Source organism: Phaenicophaeus curvirostris, chromosome 6 (assembly GCF_032191515.1).
Source record: "Phaenicophaeus curvirostris isolate KB17595 chromosome 6, BPBGC_Pcur_1.0, whole genome shotgun sequence".
NCBI classification, from domain to species: Eukaryota; Metazoa; Chordata; class Aves; order Cuculiformes; family Cuculidae; genus Phaenicophaeus; species Phaenicophaeus curvirostris.
The window spans coordinates 197,053-218,087 of NC_091397.1; the positions used below are offsets into that span (position 1 = coordinate 197,053).

Sequence of the window (21,035 nt, forward strand, 5' to 3'; positions counted from 1 at the left end):
GAACGGAGCTGGGGAAGGGGCTGGAGCCCAAGGGTCCTGGGCATGGCTGAGGGTGCTGGGGCTGTTTAGCCTGGAGAAGAGGAGGCTGAGGGGAGACCTCATCAGTCTACAGTCTAGCAGTCTACAACTGCCTGAAAAGAGGTCGTGAAGAGGTGGATGCTGGTTCATTCTCCCAAGTGACAGGGGATGCGATGGTAGGGAACGGCCTCAAGTTTCACCAGAGCAGGTTCAATTTGGACACCGTGAAACATTTCTTCACAGAAAGGGCTCTCAGGCACTGGCAGAGACTGCCTAGGGAGGTAGTGAAGTCACCATCCCTGGAGAGGTTTAAAAGCTGGTCAGATGAGATGCTCAGGGGCGGTTTAGTGGTGGACAGGTACAGTTGGACTGGATCATCTCCAACGTCTTTTCCAACCAAGGGATTCCATGATTCTGTGAAAGGTGGACAGGAACGTGCTCTGCACACAGCAATGCTTGGTAAACACATCTTTCTTCTCCCTGCTTCCTCCACTCATCCATTAAATCAGGGGCTGCCGCCTCTGCACATCCAGGGTGAGGAGCAGGCAGAGAACTCCTCGCGGCTGCGGCTGATGGTGCTGTTTGGGTGTGGAATAATTTTCCTGGCTGCTGGGTATTGGGTAATGGAGATGAGGTGCCTGCACGGAGCCTGCCGAGCTGAGCTGCCGCTCGGTGCCTCGCCGATCCCCTTCGCTGCGTGGCTGGGGCGCACAGCTGCCTCCCCATCCATCTCTGTCGCCACCCCACTGCGGGGCTAATGACTTCTTCTTCTTCCCCGTTCCCTCTTGAGCACAGTTTGCCACAGAGACGGCGAGCCACGGACAGGCACACCTGTAACTGCAGCCGCCTCTGCCGAGGGGATGCGCTGTGCCAGGAGAGACGGATGGTGTCTGGGAATGCCGGGCAGAGATCAGGCACAGGACACTTTCTTTGGAGTGTGTGGAAACTCCTGCACTTTGTGATGCTCCCAGCCTCTTGTTTTGTCCTGATCTCAGATGCAGGAATGTTGGAGAGCCCTCAGCGTGTGTGGAAGCTCCTGGGCTTCCCGATGCTCCCAACCTCTCAGTTTGTCCCCACCTCCTCAGGCACAGGAGTGTTGGAGAGCCCCCAGCGTATGTGGAAGCTCCTGAGCTTCCTGAACGCTCCTACACCCTCAGTTTGTCCTGATCTCCTGTGACACTGGAGCCTTGGAGAGCCCCCAGGGTGGGTGGGAGCTCCTGGCCTTACTGGTGCTTCCAGCCCATTGTTTTGTCCCCATTTCCTCAGACACAGGAGTGTTGGAGAGCCTTGGAGTCTCTCTCCTTGTTTCTAGCCCTCTCACAGGCTTGCAGTGCTTAGGAATCCAACTCCAGAGCCACCAAACCCTTTAACCCTCCCATCCGTATGCTGGAATGCCAGCCATGACGTTTCCTTGCCTGAATCCATGGGAGCTTTGAGAGCAGTGTTTTCTCTCTCCACCTTTGATCCCTGGGCCATGCTGTCTGGTCTGACATTCCTTAGCTTCGTAATCCCTGTTTTTGGTCTTTATGGAACCAAATCGGGAGGGAGCGGTGGTGGCTGCTGCTCTGTGTGTTGGGGGTTATCACATTTCCATTGGATGCATCGCAGGCCAGGATGCAGGATGCTGTTTGACCGTGCTCAGATGCTGCACGCCAGGTTCCTCTCCTTTTCATACTGTTTCTTCCTCAGGGAGGGATCGGGATTGACGATGGATCCTTCCATTACTGCCCTTCTTCCATGTTTCATTCCATTACTGCACTGCCCCAAGGAAAAACTGGGTTTGCTTCCACCTGGTGCTCCTGGAGATCCACATCGTGTTGCTAGGAAAGGTTCAGGAGGGACCTCTCCTCCCCTCGGTTCCACTGGAAGCTTCGATCCTTGCGCCCAGGATGGGGTTGTGTTGCCTGAGAGCAAGGACTGATTGCATGTGGGCCACAAGATGTGGAGCTGCCCAGCTGTGACTTCTGCAAGGATGGGGGATCTACATGCTCCCTCCCTGAGAACTGGGAAAAAGAGCACCTACCGTTGTGGAACCATCATATAATCCTGGAATGGCTTGGGTTGGAAGGGACCGCAAAGCCCATCCAGTTCCAAGCCCTGCCGTGGACACCTCCCACTGGATTAGGTTGTTCAAAGCCTCATCCGGATCTTGGACATCTCTAGGGATGGGATATAGGGGTTGTGGTTGACGGCAAGGTAGAATCATGGAACCATAAAATGGTTTGGGTTGCAAGGGATCTCAAAGTCCATCCAGGTCCACCCCCTGCCATGAGCAGGGACACTTCCCACTGGATTAGGTTGCTCAATGCCTCATCCAACCTGGCCTTGAACATGTCCAGGGATGGGGCAGCCGCCCTGGATCTTCGCATTGCTGGCAAAGGCTTTGGTGAGTCGACGAGCTGTTCTCATTAGCAGAGCCCCTCCTGCCTTGCGGTGCCTTCTCTCCGCGTGTCCGGTTTAGGACCCGCTTCAAGCACAGAGATGCAGGGCGGAAGAGGTGGTTGGGATGGAACTTTAGGATGCAGCAGAGGCTCCGTGAGGCTCCACATGGTGGGAAGGACATCCCAGCCGCTGTCAGGATGCTGAAGGTCCAGAGTGTTTTTGTGCTGCTCCTCTGTTTCCAATGGCTTTTCCTTGGCCATGGTTCTGGGTGATTCCAGCCGAGACTTCTCTTCCTTTGCATCTTGGTTACATTCTCTCCCAGCCTTTCTGAGAAGGAGGGATCAGCAGCCCTACTGCTGCTTTTTCCCTCTGGCAGAGGAGGGAATACCTGCTCCTGATGCGTCTGTGCCCATCGGGTGAAAATCACGGCTCTGGCTCAATCCTGCTTCTGGTTTCACCAAACAAAAGCTTCCTGGTGGGGCTGCTCATCTGCTTTCTGGTGTCCATTGCTCAGACCTGTTCCTGGGTCAGGATCTTGGCACTTCCAGCCCCACTTTGAGGTTGAGCCAGGCTCAAACTGAGGCTTTGCAGCCAGAAGTTGTCGGGGAACGCTCTGGCTAGCTTGGTTCAGACTCAGAATCCCGTGTTCTGTGACTCTCCATGGAAGCCTGGTCCTATGGAGCTGCATGATCCTGCTCCCAGTGCCACCTCTGGAGCGGCCAGAGACCTGGAAAGCAGGATGCCTGAAGCTGGAGCAGTGGGAGCAGCATTTGCTGGAGGCCTGATCTTGGGATTTGACATGCCTACGGAAAAGCTGAGGAGGGGCTTTTGTTTGGGGAGTGCAGGGATAAGACAAGGGGAATGGTTCTGAGTTGAAAAAGGGGAGATTGAGATGAGATCTTAGGCAGAAATGTTCTCCTGTGAGGGTGCGGAGGCCCTGGCCCAGGTTGCCCAGAGCAGGGGTGGCTGCCCCATCCCTGGAAGTGTTCAAGGCCAGGTTGGATGGGGCTTGGAGCCCCTGATCCAGTGGGAGGTGTCCCTGCCCATGGCAGAGGTTGGGACTGGATGGGCTTGGAGGTCCCTTCCACCCCAAACCATTCCATGATGATTCAGTGAAGGTTCTTTCTTCCATCTGCATTTTTCCCACCTTTCTGCGAGTGTGCTCAGTGATGGGAAAAGAACAAGTCCTGCAGAGATAGCTGTGTGGTTTCCTATCGCTTTCCCAAAGCCTTGGAGAGCAACTGCTGCTGCCGGTGAGGAAGGCGGACGCAGTTCATCCCGGCTCCGCTGGCCGGGCCGCGCTGTGCCACGCGGAGCTGGAGAGGAAGCTTCTCCCATTTTGCAGCCAGTGGAGCCATTCACACAATCACCTTCTGTTAATTCTATCTGCAACATCAATTAAATTGTTTGTAGAAACTAATTGAATGTGGCTTAATCACACATCTTAATAGCTTTCCACGCTTTGAACTCGTTGTTAATTCCAGTAATAAAATGAAATGAGAGAACTGGCTGGGTAATTAGCGAGGAGGCTTGGGAAGAAATTGCTGTTTTATAGCATGTAATAAAAGCCGTGCGCTGGTGACCGCTCGCTCCGGCAGGCAGCCGGCGACCGCCGCAATTGTGCTGAGTGAGGGAAACGCCTCCAGCCCCATGGAGAGTCCCTGCCCAGGGGTGCCCCCAGGCTCCCACCTGGCTGGGAACAGCCTGGAGCAGCGTTTGGGTGGGCTGCTTGGCTGGGAATTGCACCCAGCGTGGCGTTTGAGGTCAAAGCACAGAGCGGCTGGGAGCATGGAAGGACGCGTGGCTGCCCTGGCTGTTGGGTGTGTGGTGAGGGCCGGATGCCTGGAGAGGGGTCTGGGCATCCTGGAAGGAAGAGGAAGGCTCTGAATCCTGTGAAGGATTCAAGCCGAGGGTTTGGGGTACTGCTGAAAGGTGATGTGTGGTTATGGCCACCTGAGGCCACAGAGCGTTGTCCATGCATCCCGTATCCACTGGGAGCCAGCGGCTGGGAGAACGGTTGTGCTAAATCTGGTCTTGTTTATGTCTTTATCCTCTTGGATCTGGAAGCAGTCAGGGACCAGCTCTGCGCTTATCTCTTTGGTGCCCTCTTTGTGAAGTGGAGCGAGCCCAAGCCACCCGGCAGCAGCTGAAGCCTCGCTCTGGACGCTCGCTGCTGCTCCTCTCCCATCGCCATCGCCCATTCCCAGTGCGGAGTTGAGGAGGATGCACCACACCATGGTTCCTCACGGAGCCTGTGGCTCAGCTTTTGGTCCTGGCTCCCTTGAGCTGCGCCCGGGAGCTGGGCAGAGCATTCCCTGCTGGTAACCCTGTCAGGTGGGTCTTCCTGGGACATGAGCCCAGGGAAGAGCCAGCAGCATCGGAGAGGGCTGGGGAGAGCGCAGTGCCTCGTGGAGCAGGAAGGGAGTGGAGGGCATGGGACCACACACAGCCCAGGTTCCGCAGCTCTGTTTTGATGGAAAGGAGAGATGCCTTTCTGGAGGCAGTGCAGGATGATGTTAACGATCCTCCTGCGGAGCTCTTGTCTGTTCAGTGACTGGTCTGCCATAGGGAATGGTGGGAGCACTGAGCTGGGGATACCTTACGGCTGTACAGGGGAATGAACAAGGGAGTTGTCCTGGGTTGTGTTGGTTTGGGCTTGAATTGTGCTGTCTGTGACCTGAGAGGGAATTCACGGGTGTCCTGTTCCTTACACATTCCAATATTGTATTATTAGCTGGACAATGGATGGCAGGGAAGCACAACTGCCTCCCACCTTCCTGCTCTTTTGCTCCGTCTGATCTCCAATCCCAGCCAGGCTCTCATGGCATCCACCTGCCTGTGACAGCATCCAATGTGATTCATATTGGAGCTGACTGGTTCTGGGCACGGGAGGCGAGACCTGGCGCTTCTCCGGCACCAGTTCTAACGTGCCAACAAGCTGTGGGAAGCCAAGACTCGGCATGCGTGTGTCAGCAAGAGGCTGGATGTGGACACAGGGAATGCCATAGGGTTGTTCACCTCTGGTCTGCCTGCCTTGAGACTTCCCTGTAGGGCAAGAGAAACCGGCATGGGATGAGCTCCCAGATCCCCTAGGCTAATCCTGGCCATTGGTCTGTTAACCATGTGGATGAGTGGCTCTGGGTCTTAGTTATGCAGGTCTTATGAGGAGCGGCTGAGAGAGCTGGGGTTGTTTAGCCTGGAGAAGAGGAGGCCGAGGGGAGACCTTATTGCTCTCTACAACTACCTGAAAGGACGTTGTAGAGAGGAGGGAGCTGGCCTCTTCTCCCAGGTGACAGGGGACAGGACAAGAGAGAATGGCCTCAAGCTCCACCAGGGGAGGTTTAGGCTGGACATTAGGAAAAAATTTTTCACAGAAAGGGTCATTGGGCACTGGAACAGGCTGCCCAGGGAGGTGGTTGATTCACCTTCCCTGGAGGTGTTTAAGGCACGGGTGGACGAGGTGCTCAGGGACATGGTTTAGTGTTTGATGGGAATGGTTGGACTCGATGATCTGGTGGGTCTCTTCCAACCTGGTTATTCTGTGATTCTGTGATTCTATGATAGTTCTGATGATGCGGATGAGAAGGGTGGGCTGGGGCAGGGCTGACCTCGAACCCCTCTGCCTCTCTGCCACAGGATTACATGCAGAACGTGCACGGGAAGGAGATCGATCTGCTGCGGACCACAGTGAAGGTGCCGGGCAAACGGCTCCCCAGGGCGACCACGGCAGCGGCACCCGGCGCAAGCCCCAAGGCCAACGGGCTCGCCAAGGAGCGGAGCAGCACACAGCTGGCTGGCGGCACAGGTAGGCGCACGTGTGGGTGACGGAGCAGCTGGAAGTGTCCTTCCCTCTGGAGCATTGGCAGCACCTGCCTTTGCTGAGCCAGGAGCAAAAGCTACTCTGGAATTTCTTTTTTCACTGCTCATTTGGAGTGCTGTTGGTGGGGGCTGGTGTTTCTGGGGGGGTCTCAGGGGAGATCCTGTTGGGATGTTATGTTGGTTGGTGTCCAGGATGGAGGAACCATTAGAGGGGCTTCAATGAGCAGCGTGAGCTCCCCAAGAGGAACCAGTGGAGTCTGAGGAGTTGACATGCATGCTCCTGAAACCAAGGGAAATACCAAGTGTGAATGTCTCCTGATCCTTTTCTGTGCCCTCCTTTTCCTGCCTCGCTTCCCCTGGAGAAACTGTGGTGCGAGGAGCTTGTTTTGTAGTTGTTATCCTTCTGTGTGCACCTCAGAGAGGTGCAGCTGTGAATGGAGTGAGGCTGGGGGGGCTCTGCTTTCCCACAGAGCTGGTGCCATGCTGTGTGAGGCTTTCCATGCCGTGGGAAAGGAATTGCCCAGGGAGCTGTGGAGCTTGGCCCTTTCCCACTGAAGTTGCCCAGGACATTGCCACCCCTTCCCTTTGTCCTTGAGGCTGGTGTCCTTGGCCAGGAGGAACAGTTTCCACATGGATTCTGCTGGCAGTAGCCTAGGACAGCAGGGAAAGGGGACCTCTCTGCCCTTTGGCATAACAAGGGATGATGCTGATGGCAGGAATCCCTCACAATCCGGTACCACACACCGTCTTGCCACGGGCAGGCTTGAGTGACTGCATCCTTGTTTCTGTCTGGTCCTGCTCTGCGGTCAGGGCACTGCTGGCACCGCGCTTCCCAGTGTGGATTGGCGCGCAGCTGGAGCAAACGCCGGGAGCTGCTGGGGTCCTCGGCATCACCCATGGCATCAGGAATGGGACACGCTGGCATCGCTGTGTCCGCACGGGGAAATAATCAGCCCTTCTGAACCCAAAGTGCTGTTCCTGTGGCATCGGAATTAGTCTGGAGCCGGATAAGCTGCCAGGGAATGGTTTTCTGCCGCAGCTCGCTGCTGGCGTTTCTTTACCTCCACTTGCCTGGGTGCAGCAGCGATTCTTGCTGCTCTACCAGCGTGCATTCCTCGGGAGGTTTGTCCCAGCTCTGGCTCAGGGAAGGCTGTCGGAGCAGTAGGGAGAATTCCAAGACAAAGCACAGGGAAGCTTACATTGCTCTTGAACCGCATGCCCATGTAGCCCCTTATCCTGCTTCCCCCAGGCATCCCTGTTCAGCTCACAGGAGCGGTGACTTGATTACTGATCGCTGCTCCTTGGAAAACCAGCGCCTGGAAGGGAGCGCTGCACGAGGGCTTCCAGCCCGGCTGGCAGAGCTGGAGGAGCCGCAGTGCACAGGGGCTGAGGTTGGAGGGATTTGAACTGGGGAGGAGGCGTATCTTCCTGGCAGGAAGAGTAATTAAATGTTGGAATAGTTCATCCAGAGAGCTGGTGGCCTTGGCTCTGCTTGAAGCCTTTAAAGTGAGATCAGTTGTCGTTCTAGAAGATACCCTCCAGTCCAGCTCCATGTCACCGCATGCACAGGGTCAGATTGGACAGATAGGATCAAACTGGGTGGATACAATGGCCTTTTCTCATGTAGAAATCCATGAATTTGGGGTCTCTTGGTCACTGCTCTGGCCCACCAGTGTTTTGGGCTGCCCTGAGCAAATAAACCAGGTGGACACGGTCAAACTTGGTGGACATGTCAAATTAGGTGGATGTGGTAGCATTTTCTAGTTCAGAAATCCATGACTGTGGGATCCTATGGTTGCTGCTCTGGACCTGGGGCAGAACAGCACCACTGGGCTGCCCAGAGAACATCAAATTGGGTGGATATGATCAAACTGGGTGGATGTAGTGGCCTTTTCTCATGTAGAACACCATGAATTTGGGATCCCCTGGTCACTGCTCTGGGCCCAGAGCAGAATGACACTGCTGGGCTGCCCAGAGCATGTGCAACAGCACGAGGCTCAGTGTTAGGACAGTGAACTTGATTGGATTTGTATGTTGTGTCTGTGAGTGGCTCTGCCATGGCCAGAAAGGTTTTCCCTCCCAGTACACAGGTGGTAGGATGTTTTCCAAGGGATTTTTTCCACTCGCTCAGCTGCCTCCAGGACTGATTGCGGGCTGACGATGCAGTTGCCAGGGCAAGAGCACTTACATGATCAAAATACTCGGTGGTAGCTCACTTGTATCCCTGGGTAATGCGGAATCCTGAATCTGGGTTTGGTAAAGAATCTGCCCTGCTTCCAATTTGCAGGGAATTTGCAGCTTTGTTGCCTTCGGGGCTCAGACGGGCTGTCACTCGGGTCCGCCTGGCAGCTCTCATCTCATGGACTCGTGGAATGGTTTGGGTTGGAAGGGCCTTCAAAGCCCGCCCAGTTCCACCCCTGCCTTGGCAGGGACACCTCCCACGGGATCAGGGGCTCCAAGCCCCATCCAACCTGGCCTTGAACCCCTCCAGGGATGAGGCAGCCACCCCTGCTCTGGGCAACCTGTTCCAGGGCCTCCCCACCCTCACAGGGAAACATTTCTCCCCAAGATCTCATCTCAATCTCCCCTCTTTCAGCTCAAACCTGTTCCCCTCATCCCATCCCTGCATTCCCTGACCAAGGGACTAGCAGAGGCCAAAGGGTTGTGGAGACCCAGCATTGTGTGTGCAAACAGGCTTGGAGCAAATTCAGTGCAGGTGACCAGCATTAGTGCAACATTTACGGCTAAATTAACAACTTTTACAGTCCTAAATGAAGCCCTTCAAGGTCAGGAGACTCTAAAGCAGCACCTGGCTGGTGTTGCCCCTGCCAGCTTACCCTCCGTGCTAACGGCAGGCAGCACGGCGTGTGGAGCTGGGATTGACCACCCTGGTGTCCACTCAGGACACCCCTCAGACACGGCATGTTGAACAAGGGCCCCAGTGGCTCTGGTGTCCCCTTCGTGGCACAGACAGTGACAGTGATGGAGGAGGTTCTGGTGAGGTGGGTTGTGGTGTCTTCTCCCAAGGAACAAGCAATAGGATGGGAGGAAATGGCCTCAAGTTGCACCAGGGGTCTTAGATTGTATTTTAGGAAATATTCCGTCAGAGAAAGGGTTTCAAACCCTGCCACAGGCGTCCCAGGTTGGTGGTGGAGTCCCCATCCCTGGAGGAGTTCACACGATGTGTGGCTGTGGCACTTCGGGACAGGGTTCAGTCAGCACAGTGGGGGTGGGCTGACAAATGGACTGCATGAGCTTGGAGGTCTTTTCCAGACTCAGTGATTCCATGATTCTGTGGTTCTGTTGCTCTGTTTGAGCCATACCTTCTTCACCAGGGGCACCACGTGTGGCATGTACGCACTCCACCTGCCACAGTCATGACCCAGGAGTCCTTTGGGCCAAGCATCCTGCATCAGGAAAATGAGGGGCCTCATCCTGGGAAGTGCATAACGCCGTATTCCTGGAAAGCTGCAAGTGTTTGAGGTAGAGGTGGAGCTGCTCTTGATGAGTGCCTGGACAAAACATCTTGTCCCTTAGATGAGAATGCACTGTGACTGAGGAGTGTTTCCTGTGCCAGGGTCGGGGCAATCCCAGCACAAATCTGAGTGGAGGATGGATTGGGAGCAGCCTTGAGGAGAGGGACTTGGGGTGCTGAGGGAGGAGAAGCTCAACATGAGCTGGCAACGTGTGCTCACAGCTCAGAAACCAACCATGTCCTGGGCTGCATCCAAAGCCGCTGGACCAGCAGGGCGAGGGAGGGGATTCTGCCCCTCTGCTCTGCTGAGACCCCACCTGGAGCCCTGTGTCCAGTTCTGGAGTCCTCAGCGTGGGAAGGTCATAGATCTGTTGAAGTGAGTCCAGAGGAGGCCATGGAGATGATCTTGAAGTTTCCTTCCAATGCAAACCATTCCATGATTCCGTATCTCCATGCTGCTTGGTCGCCTTGGCCCAGAGAGGCAATCTGTGAGGTCTGGCACATGTGTAAGGTAGGCTGCATGTGAGCATCCTTATCCTCCTCCTCTTCCTCCTCCGGCTCCTCCTCCTTCTCCTCCTCCTCCACCTCCTCCTTGTCCGTGATTGCTTCTGTAGGCGAGGGAAAGCACTTTCAGTCCCGTGGTGGTGGAGGCATTGCTTGGGATGCAGTGGCCTGGCTGATGCTCGTGGTTGCTTGGGAATGATGAGGGTCTGGGTGTCCCCTGTCCGTGTTCCACATCCTCCTGTTCATCCTCAGCTCGGTTGGCTCGGCCGGCCGGGCTCCATGGAGCAGCCCTCGGTGTGCTGTGCCGGGTGGGACGATGGGGAGCCTGGGGTGGTCTCAGCCACTCTACAAGGCGCCTGGGAGCCCATCCTGGAGGTGATGCCAGGTTTCCATGTGCCGTATCCATGCCAGTGCCTCGCAGCGTGCTTCCCGAGCAGATATCCCGGGAGCATGAGTGCACAACGCCCAGGAGCAGAGCTCCTCGCCAGTGCTGGGGCGTGTGGGAGAGCCCCCCGCCGGGTGCCGTGCCTGGGCGCTGCCCCCCGATGCTCGGCTTCGCGGAGTGAGGGATTGGCTCCCCCAGGCCGGGGTTGCTGCGCCTGCTGTGATCATGTCACGTCGGGCTCCGTCGATGTTAACATCTCATTATCTTTGTTACTGTAATTACATTATCCGCTGCTTTATGCAGAATTATTCTCCGAGGACTAATTGATGGATCCATGTTTAATTCATTAATCATTAGCATCAAATTCGACAATTACAGTGCACACTGATTGTGGAATTTCAAATGTAATGAGGGAAGAATTAACAAAGAAAAGGGAAAACCTGTTTCCCTGGCACACCGCTGCTCGCCGTGGGGGACAATGACATTGAGGGAAGAAGAGGCAGTGGAGAGCGGGCTGGCGCGGGTCACGGCAGCCGGGGGGGGCAGTGGGAGCATCCTGTGCTTTTCTCCTGACTCTGGCTGCACAACGCGCTCTTCCAGGGCAGAGCGGGGTCATGGAATGCTGGAATGGTTTGGGGTGGAAGGGACCTCGAAGCCCATCCAATTCCATGGGCAGGGACACCTCCCACTGGATCAAGGTGCTCAAAGCCTCCTTCTGGCCTTGGACACCTCCAGGGGGTTGTGGTTGACAGCAAAGTAGAATCATGGAACCATAAAATGGTTTGGGTTGGAAGGGACCTCAAAGCCCATCCAGTTCCAACTCGCTGCCATGAGCAGGGACACTTCCCACTGGATCAGGTTGTTCCAAGCCCCATCCAACCTGGCCTTGAACCCCTCCAGGGATGGGGCAGCCACCACTGCTCTGGGCAACCTGTTCCAGGGCCTCCCCACCCTCACAGCAAAACATTTCTGCCTAAAATCTCATCTCCATCTCCCCTCTGTCAGATCAAAAGTGTTCCCCTTGTCTCCTATCCCAGCCTTCCCTGATCCAGAGCCCTGATAACTCATCCTGTGGCTGCTCCGCTCCCTGCATGTGCACAGTCTGTGCCTGCCTCTCTTCCTGCCAGTATTCCCTGCTCCGAGGCAGGAATCCCCTACGCAGCCCTAGTTTGATGCCTGTGAGCTGGGTAGGAGCGGGAAAGCGGGCACAGACTGTCCGCTCCCGCCTGGGATCTGCTCAAGACTGGGTCGGTGCCGCACCCTATGGAGCTGTTTGGGATGTTTGTCCGTGTGGGATTGGGGTGTGGGCATCTTCATACTTCCCAAGGCCCTGGGAAAGGGTTGTTTGTAGTCAGGAGGTGAAGCGGGGATCAGAGATGGAGTGAGATTTATCTGTAATTAATACTCTGCATCGTGAATCGGGTATAAAACACCACAAATTCATGTGTATGTTGTAAATGTTATAAATTCTCTCTAACATTCAATGGTGACATCTCGGGAATGTTTATCCAGCTGCCTGGAGCGGGAGGATGAATCCAAATGTGAGGCTGGAGCCACTTGCGTTCAAGGATTTGCATGGAGTGGAAGCTGGAAATGGCCAGGACTTCCCAGGGGAGAGAAGGGACGCGTTGGGAAGGGGAAGGAACGGCTCGGCCGGGCAGTCTTGGCAAACCTCAGTGCTCCGTGGGCTGAAGGACTGGGATGTGCGAAATCAGCTTGAGGGTGTATTTGTCAGGCATATGCTCGAGTTTCAGTGAATTCCAGAATTCCAAACATTGTAACTGTTCTCTCAGCTGTTTCCTAAAGAAGGGAAACTGAGGCATGGAGGAGATGAAGCCAAAATGGCCAAATGCCTGCGCTAACACCGTGCTCCCTCTTTAGAGCCCAGGAATTGCTTTTTCTTTCCCTTTTTTGGCCCTTTAGAGCATTGCTGTGAGTGCTGAGCTTCCATTTATCCGTCCTCAATCTCTGTCTGGGCGCTTGGAACAGGCAAAACACATTGTTAGTGGCAGGTTTTCATGGAATCGTAGAATCCCTAGGTTGGAAAAGACCTTAGAGATCACCAAGTTTTGATGGGTGTTGGTATAACGTACCGTATGCTCCTGTATTCTCCCTGCAGATCCCAGGGACAAAGTGTGGTGTCCTGTTGTGCTCCTAAGTTCCTGAGCGAGGCCACCTCCATTGGGTGGGATCTGGTCACGCCGTGCCGTGGGGGCAGTGGTATTTATGGCATTGCCATGCGTCGCATCCTTTGGCTTTTCTGCAGTTGTGCCACCCTGAGAGACGCTGCAGCCGGTAGGAAGGCAGCGGAATGGTTTATCCGGAATGAGTCAGTCCTTGTAGGAGGAAAGAGATGCTTCCTCCTGGGGATGGAATGGGAGATACTGAGGCATTTGGGGTTTATCTGGAGTGGGAAAGATATAACCAGCACTGCAGGGGTGGACTGGGACGCGCTGTGGCACGTGGGCTGAAAGCACCGATCCGTTGGCTGGGAAGTGGAGAGGCACACGGAGCTGCTCCACTGAGGTGTCCTGGACGCTGCAGGAACACTGAGGTGTGCCTGAGTTTTGCAAACTGGATTGTGTTTGCACCAGCGAGGAGGTGCGGGGGTGTCTGTGAGTGTGGGGAGGCACCGACCCGGTTTGCCCAGAGCAGGGGTGGCTGCCCCATCCCTAGAGGGGTTCAAGGCCAGGTTGGATGGGGCTTGGAACAATCTGATCCACTGGGAAGTGTCCATCGCTCTGACCCATCTGCTCCCCATGGAGCTCCTGGTCCTTGGGGCAAGGAGAAGCTCGGAGGAGGACTCGGATCACGGGAGGGAGCTGTAGTGCCGGCTCCCCTCCCACCCTGACTCTCCCTGATGGGAAACCAGAGATTGATTTTCCCCAACCCAACAGCATAATCACTAACCCTAATTAGAGATAATTACTAGGACTTGATGCACTTATTACTCGCTGGAACAGTGAAGGAGCCATGCATGGTGTGGCTGAGCAGGGAAAAAAGCCTCGGAGAAAGCGAGGTGGAGAGGATGAGCAGGGAGAAGAAGGGAGCGAGGCGGTGGAGATCCCTTCCCAGGAACCACCCATGTCCTGGGCTGCATCCAGAGCAGTGGGACCAGCAGGGAGAGGGAGGGGATTCTCTCCCTCTGCTCCGCTCTGCTGAGACCCCACCTGGAGCCCTGTGTCCAGTTCTGGAGTCCTCAGCAGAGGAAGGACATGGTGCTGTTTGAGCAAGTCCAGAGGAGGCCACAGAAATGATCTGAGGGCTGGAGCACCTCCTGTATGAGGACAGGCTGGGAGAGCTGGGGTTGTTCAGAAAGAGAAGGCTGCGGGGAGACCTTAGAGCAGCTTCCAGTACAGAAAGGGGCTCCAGGAAAGCTGGGGAGGGGCTCTTGATGAGGGCGTGCAGGGACAGGACAGGGGGAACAGAGCCAGGTGGGCACGCTGGGGCCGCGAGCCAGGCCTGCTGGCTGCCGTTATCCCGCCTCTCCGAACATCTGGCTCCGGGTGCCTTGCCCAGGGCACCTGGAAAAATGAAGCGAGTGTCATTAGGAGCCACCTGGGAAAATCCCGCTGTCGGTAAGGTGCCTGGAATTGCCTGAGGTGAGAGAGTGGCTAGTGCCCTCCTGGCATGGAAAAGGTCCCCTGATCCAGGGGCAGAACCTTTCAGGTGGGACCCATGCGTGCTCATCCCCAGCTCTTTGATCTCACTTCTCAGAAACCGTTCCTGATGTTTTTCACCCAAACTTGTTGGACAGTGAATGACATTATCGTGGTGATGCTCACAGAAAGACTTGGTCAGGCGACACCAAAGCTTCCTGAATCCCGTGCAGCCCCATGGAGATGCTGTGGTCACCCTCAATCATGCAGATGGTGGTGATGAGTCACAAAGTTAAAGCTCAGCGGTGGCTTAGGTAAAAGTAACCTTGACTTCGTCATAGCAGAGTAAAATCTAAGTCAGAAATAGTGTTAAACACGCACACAAAAATGTTCATCGGAGCCAATTTTGCGGCGCTGGAAGCAATTACGAGCCGGATCATCTGGGAGAAAGAACTTAGACAGGGAAAAAACAGTGAAGCATAATTAGGATTTTTTAAAGGACATTTTATTGGATTCTGAAAAGTTAAAATCAAATGAAGATTGCGGCATTTAAAAATATCTAAATCTGGGTTAGAGGAGAAGTGAAGGGCTCGTTCTCGTTCCGTCCGGACAGTGGAGCCTGCGGGCACAAAGGGAAGCGGAGTGGAGCGAGCTGTGTTGGGCTGAGGTGTTTTACACGTCTGGGCAGGTGGGAACAGCGATAAAGACAACAGCAGCAGAATGGGGTCGAACCATGGGATGATTTGGGCTGGAAGGAACCTCAAAGCCCATCCAGTCCCACCCCTGCCATAGGCAGGGACACCTCCCACTGGATCAGGGGCTCCAAGCCCCATCCAACCTGGCCTTGAACCCCTCCAGGGATGGGGCAGCCACCCCTGCTCTGGGCAGCCTGGGCCAGGGCCTCCCCACCCTCACAGCAAAACATTTCTGCCTAAGATCTCATCTCCATCTCCCCTCTTTAACTCAAAACCATTCCCCTCATCCTATCCCTGCACTCCCTGATCAAGAACCCCTCCCCAGCTCTCCTGGAGCCCCTTTCGTTGCTGGAAGCTGCTCTAAGGTCTCCCTGGAGCCTTCTCTTCTACAGGCTGAACATCCCCAACTCTCTCAACCTGTCCTTGTATGGGAGGTGCTCAAGCTCTCATATCATGTCTGTGGCCTCCTCTGGACTCACAGAATTACAGGTTGGAAAAGACCTTCAGGATCATTAAGTCTTTCTCCTCTGGTCTCACTCCAGTAGCTCCATGTCCTTCCTGTGCTGACGACTCCAGAACTGGACACAGGGCTCCAGGTGGGTCTCAGCAGAGCAGAGCAGAGGGGCAGAATCCCCTCCCTTCCTGCTGGTCCAGTGGCTTTGGATGCAGCCCAGGGCATGGTTGGTTTCTGGGCTGTGAGCGCGCGTTGCTGGCCTATGTTGAGCTTCTCCTCCCCCAGCACCCCAAATCCTTCTCCTCAGGGCTGGTCCCAATCACGTCATCCCCCATTCTGACCCAGGTGTAGGACCTTGCACTGGACGATGTTGAACCTCATGATTATTGGATCCGGAGATGAAGCAGAAAGCCCCAGTTGTTTGGCGATGGCCCTGGCACAGTCCTGCCTGGCCAGCTGGAGCAGCGGCTGGAGGCTCTCCCTGCCATGGAGCACCTTGCCAGCACCTCCGCCGCCAGTGATTTATGAGGAGCAGCCCTTGAAGTGACCCTTCTGGCTGTGTGGGACGCATTCCAGCTCCTGCCATTCCCAGACTTGCTCTGGCTGCGGCTACACAAAGGGCTCGTTCCGCTGTTTTATCCAGGCTTGTTCCTCGTGAAGAAGGTGAGAACCTTGTGCTGGCCCCGCAGCCCCAAAGCATGCTTGGAACCAGCCGTGCTGAGGGAGGAAGGTGGACACATGCAGGGAATTACGCTGTGGATTAAGAACTTGGGAAAAAAGTCACTGAAGTGGGAACAGCAGCACAGCCACCTACCGCCCTTCTCCATAGAGTCTCCAGTGCCCGATGGGAAGATGGACACCATCTGCCACGTTCAAGAGCTGCTTCCTCAGTGAACTTCTGCTTGAGTCCATCATCTCTGTTGCTTTCCTCCTAGGGGGAACCTCTCTTTCCTTCTTTCTCAGAGCTGCTTGACCTGAAAATAAGTCACATCTTCATGTTTGTCCTCCAGTAGTCCCAGATGTTGAGCTCAGTGCAGCTCCCATGTCTTCCCCAGCGCTTTCTCTTGTTCCTGTCAACGTGCAAATGCCATGGGGTCTCTTCCACCACTGCTCATGTGCCTGTGCTCGACCAGTTTCTGCCAAAGTTGCTGCTGTGTCCACAGCGTCCTGATCGCTTTATGCCAGCATCTTTACCCTCTGAGTTGTGGGAGCAGTTCTGGGCCCCTCACTCCAAGGAGGACCTTGAGGGGCTGGAGCACGTCCGGAGAAGGGAGTAGACCTGGTGAACGCTCTGGAGTCAAAGGGTCCTGGAGTGTCTGAGAGCCCTGGGTCTGTTTAGCCTGGAGAGGAGAAGGTTGAGGGGAGACCTCATTGCTCTCCGCAGCTCCTGGAAAGGAGGTTGGAGCTGGAGGATGGTGGGGGGAAGGGGGTGGGGGGCTTGGGTTCTTCTCCTAGGGAACAAGCGATGGGATGTGAGGAAATGGCCTCAAGTTGTGGCAGGGGAGGTTTAGATTGGATAGAGGGAAAAATTCCTTCAAGGAAAGGGTTGCCAAGCTCTGGCCGAGGCTGCCCAGGGTGGCGTCTCCGTCCCTGGAGGGATTGAAGGAACGTGTGGAGGTGGCACTTTGGGACAGGGTTCAGGCAGCCTGGTGGCGTTGGGTTGGATGAGCTTGGAGGTCTTTTCCATCCCAAATGATTCTGTGATTCCGTGGTTCTCCAAAGCAGTGCTAGGAGAGGTGGGAGATTCCACTGTGTCAGAGCATCTGTGTGGCCCGGAGAAAGGCAGCGCCTCCCGCTGTGAGCAAGCTGGCAGGTCCTGATGGCCTCACTGAGAAGCAGGGCTGGGAAACCTCAGTTGCCTGTGGTTTGGATCAGAGATTTCTCACAGCCGTTCTCTGTTGGCAGAGCTGGCCCAGATTGCCCAGGGAGGTCGTGGCTGCCCCGTCCTTGGAGGTGTTGGATGGGCTTGGAGCCCCTGATCCAGTGGGAGGTGTCCCTGCCCATGGCAGGGGGTTGGAACTGGATGGGCTTTGAGGTCACTTCTGACCCAAACCATTCCAGGGTTCTGTGATCCCAGAACGTGCCCCACCATGCTCGTGGGGCTCTGTGGGTGCTTGGTGTTGTTGCCATCTCCCAAGGAGAACTTGGGAGTTGATGTCTTCCAAATGACACGTCTCCATCCTGGTGCTTTAGGTTGATAAGAGCTTGCCAACATTTTTTTGGCTTTGTTACTGGTAGGAATTGTTCAGCAGAAAGGAACCGAGTCTGTCCAGCAGGACAGCACACGGTACTTGGTTCAGTGTCTACCTGATGGAGACTCTTCTGGTTCTGGACCTGCTCTGGAAAAGGCAGTCATGGGATGCTCCCAGGGCCACCATTGATGGAGACCGGTGAATTTTGTCTTTACCTGCAGAGTTTTAGCAGTCAGCCCAGCGGGGCTTGCTGGCTCTCACCTCCCCTCTGGAACCAATTGGTTTCCCAGAGCTGAGGCGCTTCCCACCAGCTGGAGGTGGGTGTCCATCCACGTCCACACAGCCCAGGAGCAGCATGGCAGGGTCCAGAGCAACCACATGTGGCTTTTGGGGAGGCTTTGAGACACAGTCTGGCTGCCAACACCATCTTGAGCATCAGTGTGCTAGGATGATGTGCTGTAATTCCAGTTGTTTTTTTTTTTTTAATAATTGGTGATCCGCTGGGAACTTGTTACCTTTAAGTGGTGGTTGATGGGTGGTGGTAACCAGTGGCTCTTTGGGACGTGGTTTGGGAGATCGTGAACAGTGTTCATCTCCAGTGCAGTGGAAAATAGAGCTTGTGTTACGATGGGTGTCCTCACCCTGAGAAGCCAAGGAAGCCTGGAGAACTGCAGCCAAGCTGCACCCACAGGATGAGGCGCAGTCTCTGCTGTGGCAGAACTGGTGGCCCCGTCCGTGAATCACTAGGCTGTGCCAGAACAGAGCTCCAGTGAAGGAACCGAGAGCGGAGTTCGCTCCAGGTGGCAGCGGCTGGTTCCGTGCTTTCAGTTTTTGTGGGAGCCACAAACATCTCAAGGTATTTCCTCTGACTCGTTTTGCTGTGCACAACAATGACATCCAACCACACGGTCCTGTTGTGGGAGTGTCGCTGGAGTGCAGAGCAGAATTTAGTGACCATCTGACCATTGTCCTGCTGGCCACTTTTTAAAGCTGAATAAATCCTGGAATGGGTTGGATTGGAAGGGACCTCAAAGCCCATCCAGTTCCAAAACCCTGGGACACCTCCCACTGGATCAGGTTGCTCCAAGCCCCATCCAACTTGGCCTTGAACATCTCCAGGGATGGAGCAGCCACCACTGCTCTGGGCAACCTGGGCCAGGGCCTCCCCACCCTCACAGGTCTTATCCACACGGAGCTCCTGCCCTTTGCCTCCACACCTGCAGTGTGTGCAGCCTGGCCTGGGGACACAGGCGCTGCCTGGGCATGGGGGAGCCCATCCCACGGCATCCTGTCCCATGTTGTCTCTTCTTGTTCCTGTCCCATGTTGTCTCTTCTTGTTCCTGTCCTGTCCCATCCCATCCCATCCCATCCCATCCCATCCCATCCCATCCCATCCCATCCGTGCAGTCCCCAGGGCCCAGCTCTCCGTGATGGCAGCCGGCTCCCTCCCACGAGGAGGTGAGAGGAGATGGATGTGGCAGTCAGGAGCGGAGCGCCAGCTAATTACCCTTCCGAGTGTGTCTTGTAAATTAAGGGCTAATTAGAGGCAAAGTCGGTGTCGTGGTTCTACACGTGTTTCTGCAGCGCGGAGCGAGGGGAGGGAGCGAGGGGGAGTGCGCAGCAGCCGGGATGGAGCAGCCGAGCCGCTGGCTGAGCCGCTCCTGCCCCGCTGGCAGCTCCTGCAGGCAAAGCTCCTGGATAATCCCGACAGAGAAGGGAGATGTTGGGAAGGGAGGACACTCGAGGGCGGTGTGGGGCTGGTGGCCCCATCACCCCTCCCTTCTCAGCATCCACCTTTTCCTGGGCGGATCTGGGTTTCGGGCACTCAGCAGCTCCAGGTGGCACTCAGGCACCAGTGGTGTTGGAGTCCTGTTTCCTAGGTTTTCATGGAAGCAGCAGGGACAGAATGGGATGGGATAGGACAAGATGGAATGGAATGGGAGGGGATGGGTTGGGACAGGATGGCATGGCATGACACAGGATGGGATGGGATGGAATCGTGTAGGACAAGATATGATGGGACAGGATTGCATGGAATGGGACAGAAATGTCACCCTGGGTGCAGAACCTGCAACTCCACACCAGGATTCTGGGGGACTCTGCTCTTCATGGTGGGGTGTTGAACTCCGGAATAGGTTGTCTCGTGAGGTTGTGGAGTCTCCCTCCTTAGGGGTGCTCCAAAACCATCTGGCCGTGGGTGCCCTGCTGCAGTAGGGGCTGGACAGGACAACTTCCAGAAGTGCCTGCTGTCGAGTATCCCACTTACCCAACAGTCCTGGGAAGCAAGGAGCCCGGCTTCTCTCATCCTGCCTCTGCACGTAGCCACGGAGTGGTCAGCTCTGGTGGGGCTGGGGAAGGCAGATGGGTCAGGCCGGAGGTTCCCATCTCATCAGATAGAGGCATGCGATGGCCCCTGCCCTCATCCATGGCCAGAAGGGCTGCTCTGGGATCCCAGCACTGCACCCTTCCATGCTGCAGGGTAGGGAAGGGGCCCCCTGGCTTGGCTCCGAGCTCCTGGAGTGCTTGCTCTGCGGTGGCTGGAGCTGGATGCCCTAAGGGAAGGCATAGGGAGGTGCCATGGTGGGCAGCTGGAGGGTGATCCCTCCAGGACAGCTCCATACGGATCGCCTGCAGCCTCAGGCAGCCAGGCTTTTGCTCCCTGACAGAGCTGCTCTGGAAATCTTGGATGTTCTTGTATTCCAGAAACACGTGATCCATTGTGGAAGTGATCCTGTCTTCCTTGACAGTCCTGAAAAGCTCCTTTCCTAGGGGATTCCAGCTCCTAGTGGTGGCTGGAGGGGTTTCCAGCTGGTGGGAAGAAGCTTTTCTACCCAGGATCCCCACCTTGCAGGCGCCTTTTTCCCCTGGCATTCTCTGTGTGCTTTCCTGTTCATTTCTTGTCATCCCAGCGTGGTTGTGTTTCCTCTGGTTAAGGAGCGGGGCTGGACACGCCGCCTCCGAGTGGGTTTGTGTTTGTCTGGGTGCTGGAGGCAACAGCAAAGCTTGTGAGCAGAGGGTGAGCTCCAGCCACCAGATCCGGCCAGTGGGGGATGCCGTGTGCCAGGATGCCTGGCTCTGCATCCTGGGATGCTGAGCCGGCATCTCCCGATCCAGGTGTCCCTTGAGGAGTGGCAGATGCCACACAATACTCTTTTCTTGGCAACTTTGGGGGTGACACGCTGGCACCCTTGGAGCAGGAGAGCCCTCGGAGCCTGCCCTCATCTAGGGCTGCTCCAGGACAAGGTACAGGATGGTTTTTTCTTCTCCACCGTGCCTGGAACAGGAGTTGGACCCTGCTGAATCCGTGTCTGTCTTGCAGGTGCTCCTCATTCGACCAGCAGCACCTCCCTGCACTCTGAGCGCTCCATCAGCGGCATCAACCTGGTGGGCTTCAGCTCCAAGCCCGATGGGATGCACCAGCGGTCGTACTCCGTCTCCAGTGCGGATCAGTGGAACGAGGCTGTGGCCATCCCCGGCAGCTGCCCCAACCCCGGTGAGTAGCGCTTCCAATC

General features: G+C 55.8%; 1 protein-coding gene across 1 annotated transcript in view; it reads left to right on the plus strand.

Moving 5' to 3' along the window:
- Positions 1–21,035, plus strand: part of AGAP3 (ArfGAP with GTPase domain, ankyrin repeat and PH domain 3) — a 95,938-nt gene that overhangs the window by 53,764 nt on the left and 21,139 nt on the right. The window contains exons 11-12 of the mRNA XM_069859092.1: positions 6,037–6,205; positions 20,843–21,016. Of these exons, the coding sequence (XP_069715193.1) occupies positions 6,037–6,205; positions 20,843–21,016 (343 nt within the window). The remainder of the gene's footprint in view (positions 1–6,036; positions 6,206–20,842; positions 21,017–21,035) is intronic.